The sequence below is a fragment of the Muscardinus avellanarius genome, assembly GCF_963383645.1.
Source record: "Muscardinus avellanarius genome assembly, chromosome: 14".
Taxonomy (NCBI): domain Eukaryota; kingdom Metazoa; phylum Chordata; class Mammalia; order Rodentia; family Gliridae; genus Muscardinus; species Muscardinus avellanarius.
The window spans coordinates 84,118,826-84,133,799 of record NC_137800.1 but is presented as its reverse complement, the minus strand read 5'-3'; the positions used below and the strand labels follow the sequence as shown (position 1 = coordinate 84,133,799).

Sequence of the window (14,974 nt, the reverse complement as noted above, 5' to 3'; positions counted from 1 at the left end):
GAGCTGGGGATAGGGGCTGGGGGAGTGTCCTGGAACCAATCCCCTACACTACCATGGGATGACTATACTTTTTCACTCAGAATATAATCTGATGTATAAATTGCAGTGGCCCCATTACATGGCCAGCCCCCCAGCTTCAGAAATCTAAAGGTATTTGTGGTCATTCAAGGCCATTAGCTATCACTCAGTCTGCTGATAGAAGCTCTTCCTTTTCAAGCCATTCACGAATTCCTGGTCTTGCCTTAAAGCTTGTTGTTTGTGCTTTTTATTTACTTTTTTGACTGTAGAAAAAGGAAAGGAGAGCCGGGTGTGGTAGCACATGCTTGAAATCCCAGCATTTGGGAGGCTGAGACTGGAGGATCGTGGTTCACGGACAGCCTCAGCTACTTAGTGACGCCCTCTGCAACTCAGTGAGACCCTGTTTCAAAATAAAGAATAAAGAATAGGGCTGGGGGTGTAGCTCAGAGGTAGAATGCCCCTGGGTTCCATCCCTAGAACTGAAAAAAAAAATAAAGAAAGAAAGAAAGAAAAAGTAAAGGAGTGGGCTTAGTTGTGCTGTGCAAATTTCTGCATAGAAGGTTTGTTCTTACACATGATGGGTTGCCATCGCCATCCCGGGGACCTGGCTCTTCCGCCCACCACTGACCATCCTCAGGATGCCAGGTGACCTTCCATAGCTAGCCACCCAGGGCACCTCTTTCTCTTCTAAGAACTTGACCTCAGCACCAAGCTTCTTCGGAGTGCTTATGTGGCCTGGCTTGTGCTTTGCTACCCCAAACTATGTCGTTTCCAGTGATTTCTGAGCTTAGTGCTATTTCAGAAACAGAGTAAAGCTTCAAAATGGCCTAAAGAGGCAAAGTCCTGAAAATTTAGAGAATCGTAAGGCACCTTGTGTGCCTTGTGACTCGGTCAGTCACCACACCTCATCTGAACCCTCAATCACCGTGGTCCTCCCTCCATCGGTGGTTCCTAGGTAAGCAGCATCAGCAACAACTGGGGATGTGTTAAAAGGACAATGTCCAGGCTTCTGCACTGGCCTTCAGTGTTTTAATGGGGCCTCTGGGTGGTACTGATGCACACGGAAGGTTAAGACTCCCCAGAATTAGAAGCCTGTCGTCATCTGAAGTTGCTGATGCTGTCGGTCCTCTGGGCTCAGAGTACCCCCCTCTCATCTGACACTCTTCTACTAATTCTATTTTTCTGCTCAGGCTCTTGAGTAACCATGGATTACAGCTGATGATTCTGGAAATTTTCCAATGCAGCCAATTAAAAAAAAAAAAAGGCATGGTAACATTTGCTTTGACCTAAGCACAAAAAGATAAAGCCTACGCCACCACCAGATTCTTCTTCTTCTTCTTCTTCTTCTTCTTCTTCTTCTTCTTCTTCTTCTTCTTCTTCTTCTTCTTTTGCAGGTCTGGGGATGGAACCCAGGGGCATTCGACCTCCGAGCTACACTCCCTACCCTATTTTTTATTCTTTAGTTTGAAACCGAGTCTCACTGAGTTGCAGAGGGCCTCACTAAGTAGCTGAGGCTGTCAGCGAACCGCGATCCTCCTGTCTCAGCCTCCCGAATGCTGGGATCACAAGCATGTGCCACCATGCCCAGCTCTCACCAGATTCTTCTTAATAGCTCATTCTCCGATTATATCAATCTCAAAGTTGAACACAGAAGCCTAATAAAATTGAATACAATTCAGATAAACACCCTTTATTCCCAATATCCCTTTCGAGCACTGTACCAGGAGGAGGGCCCATTTCTGCGTGTGCTTTGTGGCTCTGTACCTTTGCCTGTATTGCCAATCATGTTTCCTTCTATCAAGTTATGGATCTCCTTCTACAGGAGCCTCTCTTCTCTGGCCAATCACTGTTTCTGTGAGAAATTTCTTCCAAGTGGCTGTGATCTGCTAAGTGGGCTTTCCACTGTCTTTCTATATCAAAACTGAATCGGCTTTTATCATTTCAAATGCCAGTGGAGCCTAAATATTCGCAGCTCACCAGGCAATCCCAGGCTCTCCTTCCCTGTTTCCAAACCTCTCACCCTACTTGTCTTTTGGAATCTTCTGTTTCCTTAATGAGCTACTGAGTGGAGCTTAGCCAGCCTTCCCGACACAGGCCCTCCTGTTTAAGAAAGGTTCAAGTCCACATCTTCAGAAGAGCCCCAAGCCCTGTCGCTTGTCAGGGCACACAGCCACACCCCCCTGCCCAAGGGCCGCACCTTGGGCACTGCCTGCAGCACCGGCATCATCTCCAATCCCAGTTCCCTTGTCCACAGCAGTATGGAATTCAACACCCAAGCAGCTGGAAGGTGGCTCCTGACACACCACCGCCCTCTCCAACACCACAATGTCAAGGCTCCCAGAAAAGATTATGAGTTACAATAAGAAAATTGGCTTCCTTTTCTACTAGTCCTATCAATATTTAGATGTCAGTTTCCTTGAGCTGCTTCTCTATTTGCCCCAAATGCACATTTTTTTACTCAATGTTCCTAAAATTGGAATAAAGAGATAATTCAAAACCATCGATGTAAATACCCTCAAAGCAGGCCAAAGCATACGAGCCACTGTGTAGGATTTTATTCCCTGTAGAACATAATTTGTACACACGTACATATCTGAAAAATGCTTTTAAAAAGGAAGGTTTATACACTGAACTTCCAATTTAATGTAGAAACCCGTGTTTCTGTTAAGAAAAGGAGAAAAAGCTAAAGGAGAAGAAAAATACAATGATAATAACAATAATAGGAGCAGCAGCAGCAGCAGCCACAGCGAACCTGAAAGTCGCAGCCTCCATAAAATACACAGCTGCCTAATATAAAGCAAAGACCTCCAGGTGTAAATTTTTCATTCAAGCTTGCCAAAGATCAGCTTGGTTTTTACGGCTCTGTGCAATTTCCGAATGAAGTGACTTCACCGTGAGTGGGGCTTTTTTATGTAACACATTAGATCATAAATTAACCCCCCAACCCCCGTGTTATAAGCCAGGTTGGCCTAGGCCGCCGCTTTATCTGAGGCACGCGGAGCGGCTGAGCCGCCAGGGCTCACCAGCAGATAAACAGTACAATGCGCTGGCAGGCTCGCAAGCCCAGCAGCACAGTCTTCCCCGGATTCTGATTTGTTATCAGAGTTTCCGTGGAAAACACTCACTGTGGGGGGACACGGTGGAGGAAGCGCGAGGCCGAGCGGACCCTCTGAATCACTCACCTCGTAGCCCTTCTCCAGCAGGAACTCGGCCAAGTACGAACCATCCTGGGAAGAGAAGGAAAATGGAGAAAGCGTCAGATCCATGGTGGCTGGCATACGTACAACATATATGAAATTAGCATCAATGCCAATCTCAGTGACACGTGGGGAGAAGGGAGAGGGAGGGGGTGAGATCTGGAAGGAAACGCACCAAGCATCCTTTGCGTCTAGAGGGTCTTTTCACGCTACACTTCAGCATGATGGCTAGTTACAAAGCACCTATAAAAGTATATGAAAAAAATGAAAGGTAGCCTGGGGGGAGGTGTATAATTATAACACACCAAAAAAGCCAGAAAGGTGGCCTATGCTAAGAGCTCTGGGGAAAGCACTAAAAGGCTTCTGGATCATGGCAACCCAAATGAAAATAAGACCCATCAGGACAACGGGCAGCACGTAGCCTTCTTCTATTCACAGAGCATTTTTCTGGACAGTAATCCACCTGAGCTCCAAGAATGTGGGAAGAAACTGAAACCCAGGGAAGCAAGAAGAGGCCAGAGAGAGAGCACGAATCTTCAGAATCCTGTGGATTGCGGCTTAGGTTTTGCCAATGACAAGTTTTATGAAATACTAAAATAAAAGTACGGTGCAAAACACTTCGGTGCTACAGGAACGCGAAACAGGAAAGTGTCGGAGTCAGCTCAGTACAAGAGCTGAGTCACTGGCGAAGGGATAAGGCGGGAACTGAAGGGATTCGGGGACAGGTTCTGGTATAGTGGGTAGGATCCGATTTGTCTTATCACAACACATGTATGCACATACACATCATGAGCTTTTAAAAGGGGGGATGATATTAGTTTTTGTTCAAACTAATTAGCACTTCATTTGGATTACTCTTAAGTCAGACAGTGAATTTCTACCTTAAGATGAAAGCATCTAACTGAAAACCAAGATTCTTGACTGGCTTTTATTAACTCTTGAAAAAATTTCTAGATAGAGTCTCTGTTTAAACTACAGTAACACCGGGCATGGTGGCGCACGCTTGTAATCCCCCTGCTTGGGAGGCGGAGACAGGAGGATCGTGCAGGTTCGAAGCCAGCCTCCCTGGCTTGAGACCCTGTTTCCAAATAAAAATATAAAAAAATAGGTATCTGGGAGTGTAGCCAGGAGGTAGAAGGGTTTCCAGGAACCCCAGTACCACCAAAAGAAAAAAGAAGAAAAAGTATTTCCTGTGCCACTTTTAGAAGGGGGAGGAAAAGTGTGAGCAATGTCTAATTAAACTATTAAGAGGACAAAAAGAAGAGAAATCACCATTCTCAATGGACTTTTTAAGAGCCACCAGCCTCTCAGAAAATGAAGAGGATACACTGTGTAATGCTGGCATTACTAACTTAGAAGCTGCTCTTCTACTGTGTGTGTGTGTGTGTGTGTGTGTGTGTGTGTGTGTGTGTGTTACTGGGGATTGAAACCAAAGTGTTTTACCTCTGAGCTACATCCCTGGCCCTATTTTATTATTATTATTATTTTTTTTTTGAAACACAGTCTCACTAAGTTTCTAAGGCTGGTTTCGAACCTTCGATCCTCCTGTCTCAGCCTCCTGAGTATTCGGATTACAGGCACTTATCACCATAACCAGGTACTTGTCTGCTTTTTGCCCTAGTAAAGTCTGTTTTTTCCCATCCAGACTGAAACAGAAAACCGGCAGGCTTCAACTACTGCGAGTTTGCGTCCTCCAAAGTAGTTGGGGATGTCTGGACTTTCTTGGATTTCTTCAGTTTGGGAAAAAAAAATCTTAAAATATCCTTTTGAGCTTCAAAAGTCCCTACCAGATAGCCAGGGAAAAGAAAACTGAAGCAAACCTTATGATTATCATGACCTGACCTAACGCTGGAACTGGAGACACCCTACGGGTCCCAGAAATGACGGGGCTGCCAGGCAAGTGTTTACAACATTAAAGCACAAGTACTGCATAAATTCAGGCCGAATGACAGGGCGAGGCGTACGAGGGACACATTTTGTGGTTCATTAAAACTTCCAGCAGGTTTTCTTCTGACTTCTTGACATAAATATCCCGGTTTATGGACTCACATGGAGAAGAAGAAGAATGGTTTGGTCTTTCCATCCCGATCTTACAATGCGCGTGGCTTTCACAAACCCAGTATGGTAACTGACTCAGATGGTGAGGCTGACCCATGCAGGCCAGGACAAGCCCAGCAGGCCTGCGCAACCCTCAGAGACGTTCGAATAATCAGCAGTGCCCTCGATCAATCATTGAGAAAACGCTCCAAGAGGAAAACACGTACAGTAAGCAGAGCGATGCCGGCAAAAGATTGGAGAGCCCTAGGAAATACAAGGTCTTGGTGTCATCGTCTTGTTTTGAAGCAGACAACCCTACACTTTGCACTTTGTTTTATGATTCTCTTGGAATAACAAGTGGAATGAATGCTTTGTGTTCTACCACAGTTGCACAGAATGTTGGAAAAACAACAACAAAAAAAAAGGTGGAGGAGGAGGTGGAGGTGACTGCGCTGAGGATCCCTGGGGTGGAAAGAGCCGTGATTATTTAGAAAGCTGATGTGAAACAGACCTGACCGGCACTGAACCCCGTCAATAAGGTCTTGTTCTTCTCACCGAGGCGGCTTCTCAAACTTTCCAACTGTGCTGGAACATTCTGAACCAGCAGTGGTACCGGCTTCCTCCTGGCTTCCTTGCCAGGCCTTCCCAGTGATAGGGCCCCGGGCTGCACAATTAATGGGAAAGGAGCCGAGCGAGGGCTCCTGGTCTCCGGCCCAGGGAGCCCAGCTGGCCTCCCTCGGGGGCCCAAGGGAGACGCAGTATCTGAGCAGGCAGACGTCCGCCAAGCTTGCGGGGCTGGCTGTTTCCCCTCCTCTCTCAAGCGCAGGCTGCTAGAGAAGGCTCGCTCCAATCAGGCTAATGGCTGAAATGCCATACCAGCTCAGGGCCTGCGAGTAACATTAAGTCCTGACACCTGACTCCTCTGAGGCCAAGGAACCAGCAGACTCCATTTCCAACTTGAGGGTTCACTGTGAGCGCCATTCATCTGCTAGAAATCCCAGCCCGGGGTCAAGCTTTGTTACAGAAGACGTTTTAGTTGAAGAGATAATGTCCCAACTGTGACCCTTTTAAATTTAATTTTGCACGTGGTTAGTAAGGGTATCTATTTCATATTAAATGCTATACTGTTTTAAGCAGTTGCCGTGGCTTTAACATTTTCAAGACACAGAGTTGTTGTTTTGGTTTTGCTTTTTGAGGGAGGGGGTCTTGCTCTCATAAGAACTGGGCTAGGAAAGTAACACAGTCATCTGGAATCTCAGATAACTGAGGCACTGCACGGGAGGTTTGCCAACCTACCTAACATCACACTGCTAGTTCCTGATGAAACCGGGACTAGAATCCAAGTTTTTCATTATTTTGAACTGGCAAATAACCTCCTTCCTCCACCTCCTCCACCTGGGAGCTTCAAAACATGTCAGACCCCAACAAAATCATAAAAGACCTTAATGGCTTCATTTTCAAACCAACTCGATTTAGTCATTTTCCTTTTCAGGGTATTTTATGGATTAAACAGAACTAACTTCCAGTTTTAATCAGGCGACCCAAACTCAGAGAAGTCATGTAATTTTAGAACACTCGGAGCTCAGAGGAGGGAGAAGGGATATAGCACCTGAGAGTTCTCAGTTCCTGGTTTGGGGCCCGTGCACACTTCGAGGAGGTGCTGAGAAGCTGGACTTGCCCTGGAGGTGGGTATATGTCCGAGGAATGGGCCCTGCCCGGGGCCCAAAATGGCCATCTTTCAGAGTGCCTGACCCTAACCCTAGGTTTTGAGTGGAGAACCATCATTTTTCCTGGGGTACTCAGAAATGCCCCAGGAAGAGTCACATCAAATGATGCATAATTCTAGATATTAACAAAGTCTAATTTTGACTATTGTATAAAAACTACTTGACATTTTACAGCTAGGAAAAGCTGAAGGAAAGACAGGCAACTTCCCTCTTCTCCTGATAACCAGAGATGGCTGGAAAAAGCACTAGCTAGCCTTTGCACCCACCCCACGTGTCCTTTGTTTGGCTAACAGAGACCAGTGTTCTTTTCTCTCTTGGACATTTATTCACCTATAGCCCAGGCAGACATCGAAAAAGCAATGTTGAACCGGGAGTGGTGGCACACACTTGTAAGCCCAGTACTTGAGAGGCTGAGTCAAGAGGATCACAGGTTCGAGGACAGCCTCAGCAAGTAGTGAGACTCTCATCAACCTAGTGAAACCCTCCTTGTTTCAAAATAAAAATAAAATAGGGTTGGGGATGTAGCTCAGAGGCAGAATGCCTCTGGGCTCAATCCCCAGTGCCACAGTATATAAAAATAAATAAATAAATTTATTTCTGTTAGCAGGTGTTTTTTTTAAACAGGATAAGTAGTGTTGGACTATAATATAAAATGAATATCACTTTTGAAAACAGTACAGAAGATCCTCATAAGAATGGGAATGAAGGCTGGGCATGGTGGCGCATGCTTGTAATCCTCACGCTTGGGAGGCTGAGACAGGAGGATCTCACAGATTGTAAGCCAGCCTCTACTATTGAGTGAGCCTCTCAGTAACTTAGTGAGACCCTGTTTCCAAATAAAGTATAAAATAGGTCTGGGAGTATAGCCCAGAGGTAGAAAAGCCCCTGGGTTCCACCCCCAGTACCACAAAAAAAAAAAAAAAAAAAAGAATGAGAATGAACCTACCATGTGAACCAGCAATACCACTTCTGGGTACCTACCCAAAAGAATAAAACGTAAACTACCAGTTGCGTATCTGTGGTTACAGCTGCACAATTCAACATTGCCAAACAATGGAACCAGCCAAGATGTCCATCAACTGATGAATGGCTTACAAAACTATGGGATGTGTACACAGTGGAACTTTACTCAGCCATAAAGAAGAACAAATTATGTCATTCGCAGGGACATGGATGAAACTGGAGGACATTATACTAAGCGAGATTAATCAGACACAAAAAGTGAAAGGCTGGATGTTGTCCCTAATATGCAGAAGCTAGGGAGAAAATGGGACAGAAGAAGGACTCCTGACAAAGGAGAAAACTTATATGAGCGAAGAAGGAAGAGGGAAACACCTCAGTGGGCATGATGGACATACACAGATTTATCAAAGTCAGCCACTAACAAACTTATCAAAATCAGTCACTAAGCTGAACATGAGAAAGAGGGAGGGGGAGGGGATGGGGTGGGAACTAGGGAAGGGCTAAATGAGGATGTGTGCGTGTGTTTGCGCCTCTACCGTCCTGTACCTCATCAAGATGTATGATTACAATGCACCAATAAATTCAAATAGGTAATAAATAATACATAAATAAAATGAATCTCTTTATTGAGAGCATTCTCAAGGGTCAGAGAACAGAACATAGAGTCTGCAGGACAGAAAGCACTCGGTTGCACAGACTTCCTTACTCTTTCTTCACTCTGTATATTCTCTAAAAGAAGGATCTTAGGCATGGTGGGGCATACCTCTCATCCCAGTGCTTGGGGGGCTGAGACAGGAGGATTCCAGGTTCGAAGCCAGCCTCACAACTTAGTAGTGCAGCCCTCTGCAACTTAATGACACCCTGTTTCAAAATAAAAAATAAAATAGGGCTGGGGGTGTAGCTCAGAGGAAGAGCGTCCCTGGGTTCCCTCCCCAGTACCAAAAATGAGGATGGAGAAAAAGAAGGAGGAGGAAGAAGAGAAGGAGGAGGAGGAAGAGGAGGAAGAGGAGGAAGAAGAGGAAGAGGAAGAGGAAGAGGAGGAGGAAGAAGAGGAGGAAGAGGAGAAGGAGGAAAAGGAGGAGGTAGAGGAGGAGGAGGAAGAGGAGGAGGAGGAGGAGGAGGAGGAGGAGGAGGAGGAGGAGGAGAATTTTTCCAGCTGGTCACAACCACACTATCAAGGTATCAAGGTAATGTGTAGCTCCTCTAAGAACTACCAGCACCTCATTGACAGTGGAGGAGGCTGCTTTGAATCAGAATGAAAACTTCCAATGATTTAACCACCAGGGTGGGAAGCTTTCAGAGGCAGAATTTATTCTGAGTATTTACACCTGGCTCATGTTTGTAACAAATCACTGGATAAAATCTCTGTCAGACTTAGAATTCAAAAGACCACAAGGATTTATTAATCCAACGCTCTCCTTTCACAGATCAGGAAATTGAGATGCAAAACAGTTAAGTGTTTAGTGTTCAGTCACACACTGAGGAAGTAGCAGACCCTACACACACACACACACACACACACACACACACACACACACGTCTCCAGGCTCCTGGATTTTAGAATTTTGCACTACAATACTTAACAAGCACCTAAAATGAAGAGAGCAGCTAGTGACTGCACCCAAAGCGAAGTAAGCCGCTCCGAGTCCCCTCCAGAATGTAGACCAGGAACAGTCAATGATCACCAATGGAAGGACTTAACTGATTGACTGATGTAAAGGGGGTGGGGACACAACAGTATTTAAAATGAAAACTCCCATCTCATTTCATCTTTAAAGATGAAAATTATTTCTCCATAAAACTGCTGTCACCAAAGAACCAACTTTTACTGCCTTCGATTTGCCTCCGGATAGAAAGGAGCCTCATGATCCAGAAAGATGGTCTGGATCGTGAAGAACTGCTTGTGTCCAGCAGTAAAGACACTATTTACATGCACCTGCCCCTTCCCTGTTGACCGGGGAGAGAGTCCTCTGAGCAGGCGCTCAGGGGCCGCACCTATGCCCCACACACATGAAGAAGGGGCATAGCCAAGCACCCCACCATCCAGAGAGGGACCACAAGTGCAAGGTAAACATTGAGATGCAAGACCAGAGATTCCAGGCGCCCCACACATCAGTCTACTAGGATCCAGAACTCTCTCTTTCAGACACACTTGGTTTCAAAAGGTTATGATCAGTCAAAAAAAAATAAGATTTACATATCAAAAAATAGAAAAGAGAAAAGATATGACATAAAAGATTCATTTAAAAAAAAACTTTTCCCCAAATTAGAAGGCTAAAAATGTATAATGAGAGTTTTCCCCTTTATTTTTTTACTTGTATTAACTGAAGAGTTTTTTATTGGTGACCTTATATATTATTCCTTCTTGGAATTGCTTCTGCTAATCTTTTATGTCCTTTACCTATTTTTAGTAGGCCCTATTTTGCCAAGTTATCTATTTTTATAAGTATCAGGTATCAGCCGGGCGTGGTGGCGCACGCTTGTAATCCCCGCACTTGGGAGGCGGAGACAGGAGGATCACGCAGGTTCGAAGCCAGCCAGGCTGGCTTAAGAGAGCCTGTTTCCAATAAAAATATAAAATAGGTCTGGGAGTGTAGCCCGGAGGTAGAAGGGCTTCCAGGAACCCCAGTACCACCACAAAAATTAAAAATAAGTATCAGGTATCTATTTTTATAAGTATCTAGATATTTTATAAGTATCTAGATATTTTTATAAGTATCTAGAAAGTGCATAAAATCACCCAATTTTTATCGCTCCCCCAAAAAAGCCACACAGAAGTTGCTGTTTGAAGTGAGTTAGCAGATAGAGTTAGTGGTAGAACTCCTAAAACAACACATGTTCCTTCCAAATTGCAAGTGATGATTGTAAACCCTTAGTTTAACAAACTAGAAAGAAAGCAAACACCAAAATTTGAACTCTAGCTATAGCTGCGTAACCCAGCATCTTTAATAACATTAGTTTCAACGTACTAAAATAACATTCGATAATTTGGGCAAGTGCTATAAAGAAAATGGGATTAAGGATTTTAAAACAAGCTGGCAGAAAGGAAGCTGTTACTGATGAGGTATCGAAAGACAAATTTTAATTAAATGATTAGGAGAAAGGCGACTCACACATAGATACCACAACACATACAGTTCCGGAAGTATCTAGAAGCCTCGAAAGCTAAATGGAAAGGCTCATGTCAGCAGACCAGGCATCCTGCTTGGAACATGATTGTAGATACAGAAAGGGTAAGCCCACCTGCCTAGCTCTGTATGAATAAAAAAAAGTAAGGTATCCCCAGGTTTTCTTTTTTAAATTAGCTCCTTTCGTTTGAACCCATTTTGTCTGCCTCTCCCATCTTCCATTCTTTCCACTCATGTTCTTTTTAATCCCTCAGAAGAGAACGGAAAAAAAAAAAATCCTAATGTAACCTACTATTGCTCCAAATGATAATGACAGAAATAACCGGCAGAGTGCTTTGAGTGTGTAAGTGTGTTCCTGTGCTTTAAGTGTTCCTAATACATCCAGTTGTTACACCTTCATGAAAACCCTATGAAGTTGGTACTATTAATACTTCCACTTTACAGAGGAGGAAGCAAGGCAAATTGAGACTAAGTGGCCTACCCTACTAGACCGAGAGAAAGGATTTAAGCTCGGTACATTTTTAATAAATTATCTATATCGTAATTTGTTTCACCAATAGGCTCAATCGCTCTGTAATGATGGGCCCATAGACATTTTAATGGAAGATTTGGTGTCTATAGATTCTATTCACAATGGAAAGCAAGCTGGATTAGTGGCTATCAAACAGCCGGTGGGGCCCATAGGTGTTATGGAATGAAGGACAGGAAGGAAATAAAAGAGATTCCGTCCCTCCCCATGGCTCTGAGAAGTATCTGGCCAGGCAGGCATTTCCTGGCCAAGATAGGATTACGCTTCAACACTGGCTGGGACCTCCAGATTTCACACGCATCAGCACACCCACACGTGGACAGGATGAGAATAACAAGCAGGTAACCTGTACAGCGAATCAAATGTTCTGCTATCAGGGAACACCAGGAGATGCGTGAGTCATGTCGAGAGAGGGTGGTGAGGCTTTGTGTATGAAAGAAAAGCCGTGAAATACTACCACGCTGACCTCTTCTCTAGGGATGGCACAGTGCCCCGGGGAAATAAATCACCACACTTGAGCGTGAAATCAACGATGGGGAAAAACAGAGGAAATACAAGAAGCATATCCCTATCCAAATCCTTTCAGAGATCTGCCTAACTGGCCAGTTCTGGGCTGTGCTGAATAACTCCTTTCAAGGCTAGAACAATATCCTCGCTGACGGTCTTTACATATCGGGACTCCAAATACACTGATAAAGACTTGGGTAGATGCGAAGAGAAGTTATGAAGAAATTACCAGCAAGTTTAGTGCCTAAATAATAGTCTCTTTACAGCAAATAGCTACAATTGTATAAAATTGAAAACTACACAGCTTTGGAAAATCAAATACCTTTCCCTTTCCCCTCACTCTCCCCCTTCTCCTCACTATCTGTCAAAGTGACATTCTGTACAATTAAAGGCTGTTTCTTTGCGAAGTACATGATTACGTAGCTCTAATCACTCGAGTGATTTATAGAGGAAGTGATTTTTTGCAGGTACTCTAACTCAAACAGTACTGCACTTTGTCTAGTGTTCAAGGCCATGCTTAATGAAAAACTTTAAATCTGGAAGAAAAATAACTTTGTACTGAGAGGAGAAGAATTGTGAAATTTTAGTATTTACCTGATTTATTAATGTTTCCCTGTACGTTTCTTTTCATAATTTGTGTTCTGGCTAAGGCAGGAAGACAAAACAAATATCCTTTTGTTTACGGCTTTAAAAAGAACCTAAGAATAACAACAAAAACAATGCACAAATACTGATGACTCTACCTTTCTGCTCCTGCACATTCAGGTAGCGGGCTGCTGAGAAGATGGCATTTTCCATTACACAAGAGTTTAACTATTTACAAATACTCTTACTCCTTTGATGCAATTTCTTTTCATTCAAGGATATAGTTAATGAACATAACCCAGTTAAGACTGCCCTTAAAATAGGTGCATGTCATGACCGAGATGTCATCTAGCGGCTCCGCGAGGGCTAAATCTGCTCTGCAAGTATGGATTCCCTACCATGTAGGGAACATGCCCATCACTAGAGAAAGACATGAGTCACGAGCCGTGGCTTGGAGGCGAGGGACAAAGGTAGCTCAGTGGTTGAGCCCTTACCAAGCATGGGCCGGGTCCTGGGTTCAACCTCCAGCACCACAAAAACCCAAACCCCATGATTTAAGTAGATCAGGGGCGTATCCATGAGTGATAAATTTGTAAATGTCCACCTAGAAAGCTGCAGGATGATCAAGCTAACTCATATTCAGAACCCAAGGACAGATGCAGTGCCACCAGGACAAGGGTGAATCGGGGTCAGGGACAGGGGTCCTGGTGAGATCAACGCTGCTGTCACTGGGGCGTGGTGGCTGGGGGTGGGTTCAGTTGGTACAGCTCAAGTCTGTGGCCTAGCATTATCTCAGTAGTTATTATTAGGTGATCCTATATTGTACTTTAGGGTTCTACCACCCAGAGAGGGTATTCAAAACCATTTAGTGGTGGGGGGGAATGGCAGGGATTCCATATTTATTTATTTATTTATTTTTTTACGGGTCTTGAGATGGAACTTGGAGGCATGTGACCTCCGAGCGACACCCCTTGCCCAATTTTTTATTCTTTATTTTGAAACTGGGTCTCACTGAGTTGCAGAGGTCCCACTAAGTAGCTGAGGCTGTCCACGAACCGTGATCCTCCGGTCTCAGCCTCCCGAATGCTGGGATTACAAGCGTGTACCACCACACCCGGCTATGGCAGGGATTCCATATCTATATCTATCTATCTATCTATCTATCTATATATATATATATATATATATATTTTTTTTTTTTTTGGTTGTACTGGGGTTCCTGGAAGCCCTTCTACCTTGATACTACACTCCCAGACCTATTTTATACTTTTTATTTGGAAACAGGGTCTCTTAAGCCAGCACGGCTGGCTTCAAACCTGTGGGATCCTCCTGTCTCTGCCTCCCAAGTGCGGAGATTACAAGCGTGCGCCACCATGCCCGGCTATGGCAGGGATTCCATATTTTAAAGTAGGTGTTTGGGCTCCATATTTCCAGGGTCACCCGCTCTTAGGCTGTCCAATCCAAGTGTGTTTCTAGATAGTGCAGCTCTAATACAGAAACACAGGGGACAACACAAACCACTGGAGAGAGACAACGATTATGACTCGCACCTCTGCAGTAGTGCTAACATTCTGATTTTCTACTATGTTGTTTTACTCTCCTTTATCCCAGAGCAGTAGGGGCTTAGTTCTTCTTCAACCACATACGTCTTTAAATCTCTATTCAAGGACCATGATGGAAAAATATTATCAAGTTTCCACTGAAAGAGAGCAGAGTTTTGGAAGGAGGGATAGGGTTCTACAGGTGACAAAAATTGTGTCCTGTCCTAGTAGGAATTGGAGTCCACTACCATTTTGGTCTGAGTAGCACCGAGCTCTATCAGGCTGAGGTAGAAGTGTAATTAACTTCAGTGTAGAAGCTGAAATGCAGGTGTCTCTCATGAGTCTCACCTGACCACATGCATCTAGAACCTAATCCTATGATACTTCAACATCTAACCACTGCTCCCATTCCCCAGCTCTCCTGCCTCCTGCTACTTATAACTTATTTTGGACATTTGACAATATTTTGTACATCTGGATCACACATTTAAGCTACCATGTTTTTATAGGTAAGGTTAATGCAACCTTACATTGAAGCATGTATATCCTTCAAAGTACTTATGGTTGTTTTTATCAAAATAATATCATCTGCATTATTATAATTCTTTACAGTGGCTAAGTACTCTAGGCTATTTTCTCGCTTATATTTCACAACATCCTGGTAAGGTAGCTGATGTTATTTTTCCAGATTAGAAATCTGAGGTTTGGAATGCGCAAATCCCTTGTTCAAGGTCATAGAGCT

General features: G+C 44.1%; 1 protein-coding gene across 1 annotated transcript in view; it reads right to left on the bottom strand.

Moving 5' to 3' along the window:
• GMDS (GDP-mannose 4,6-dehydratase) overlaps window positions 1-14,974 on the bottom strand; it is a gene marked incomplete at its 3' end in the record, with an annotated part of 610,459 nt that overhangs the window by 487,366 nt on the left and 108,119 nt on the right. The window contains exon 2 of the mRNA XM_080710891.1: window positions 3,201-3,245. Within this exon, the coding sequence (XP_080567017.1) occupies window positions 3,201-3,245 (45 nt within the window). The remainder of the gene's footprint in view (window positions 1-3,200; window positions 3,246-14,974) is intronic.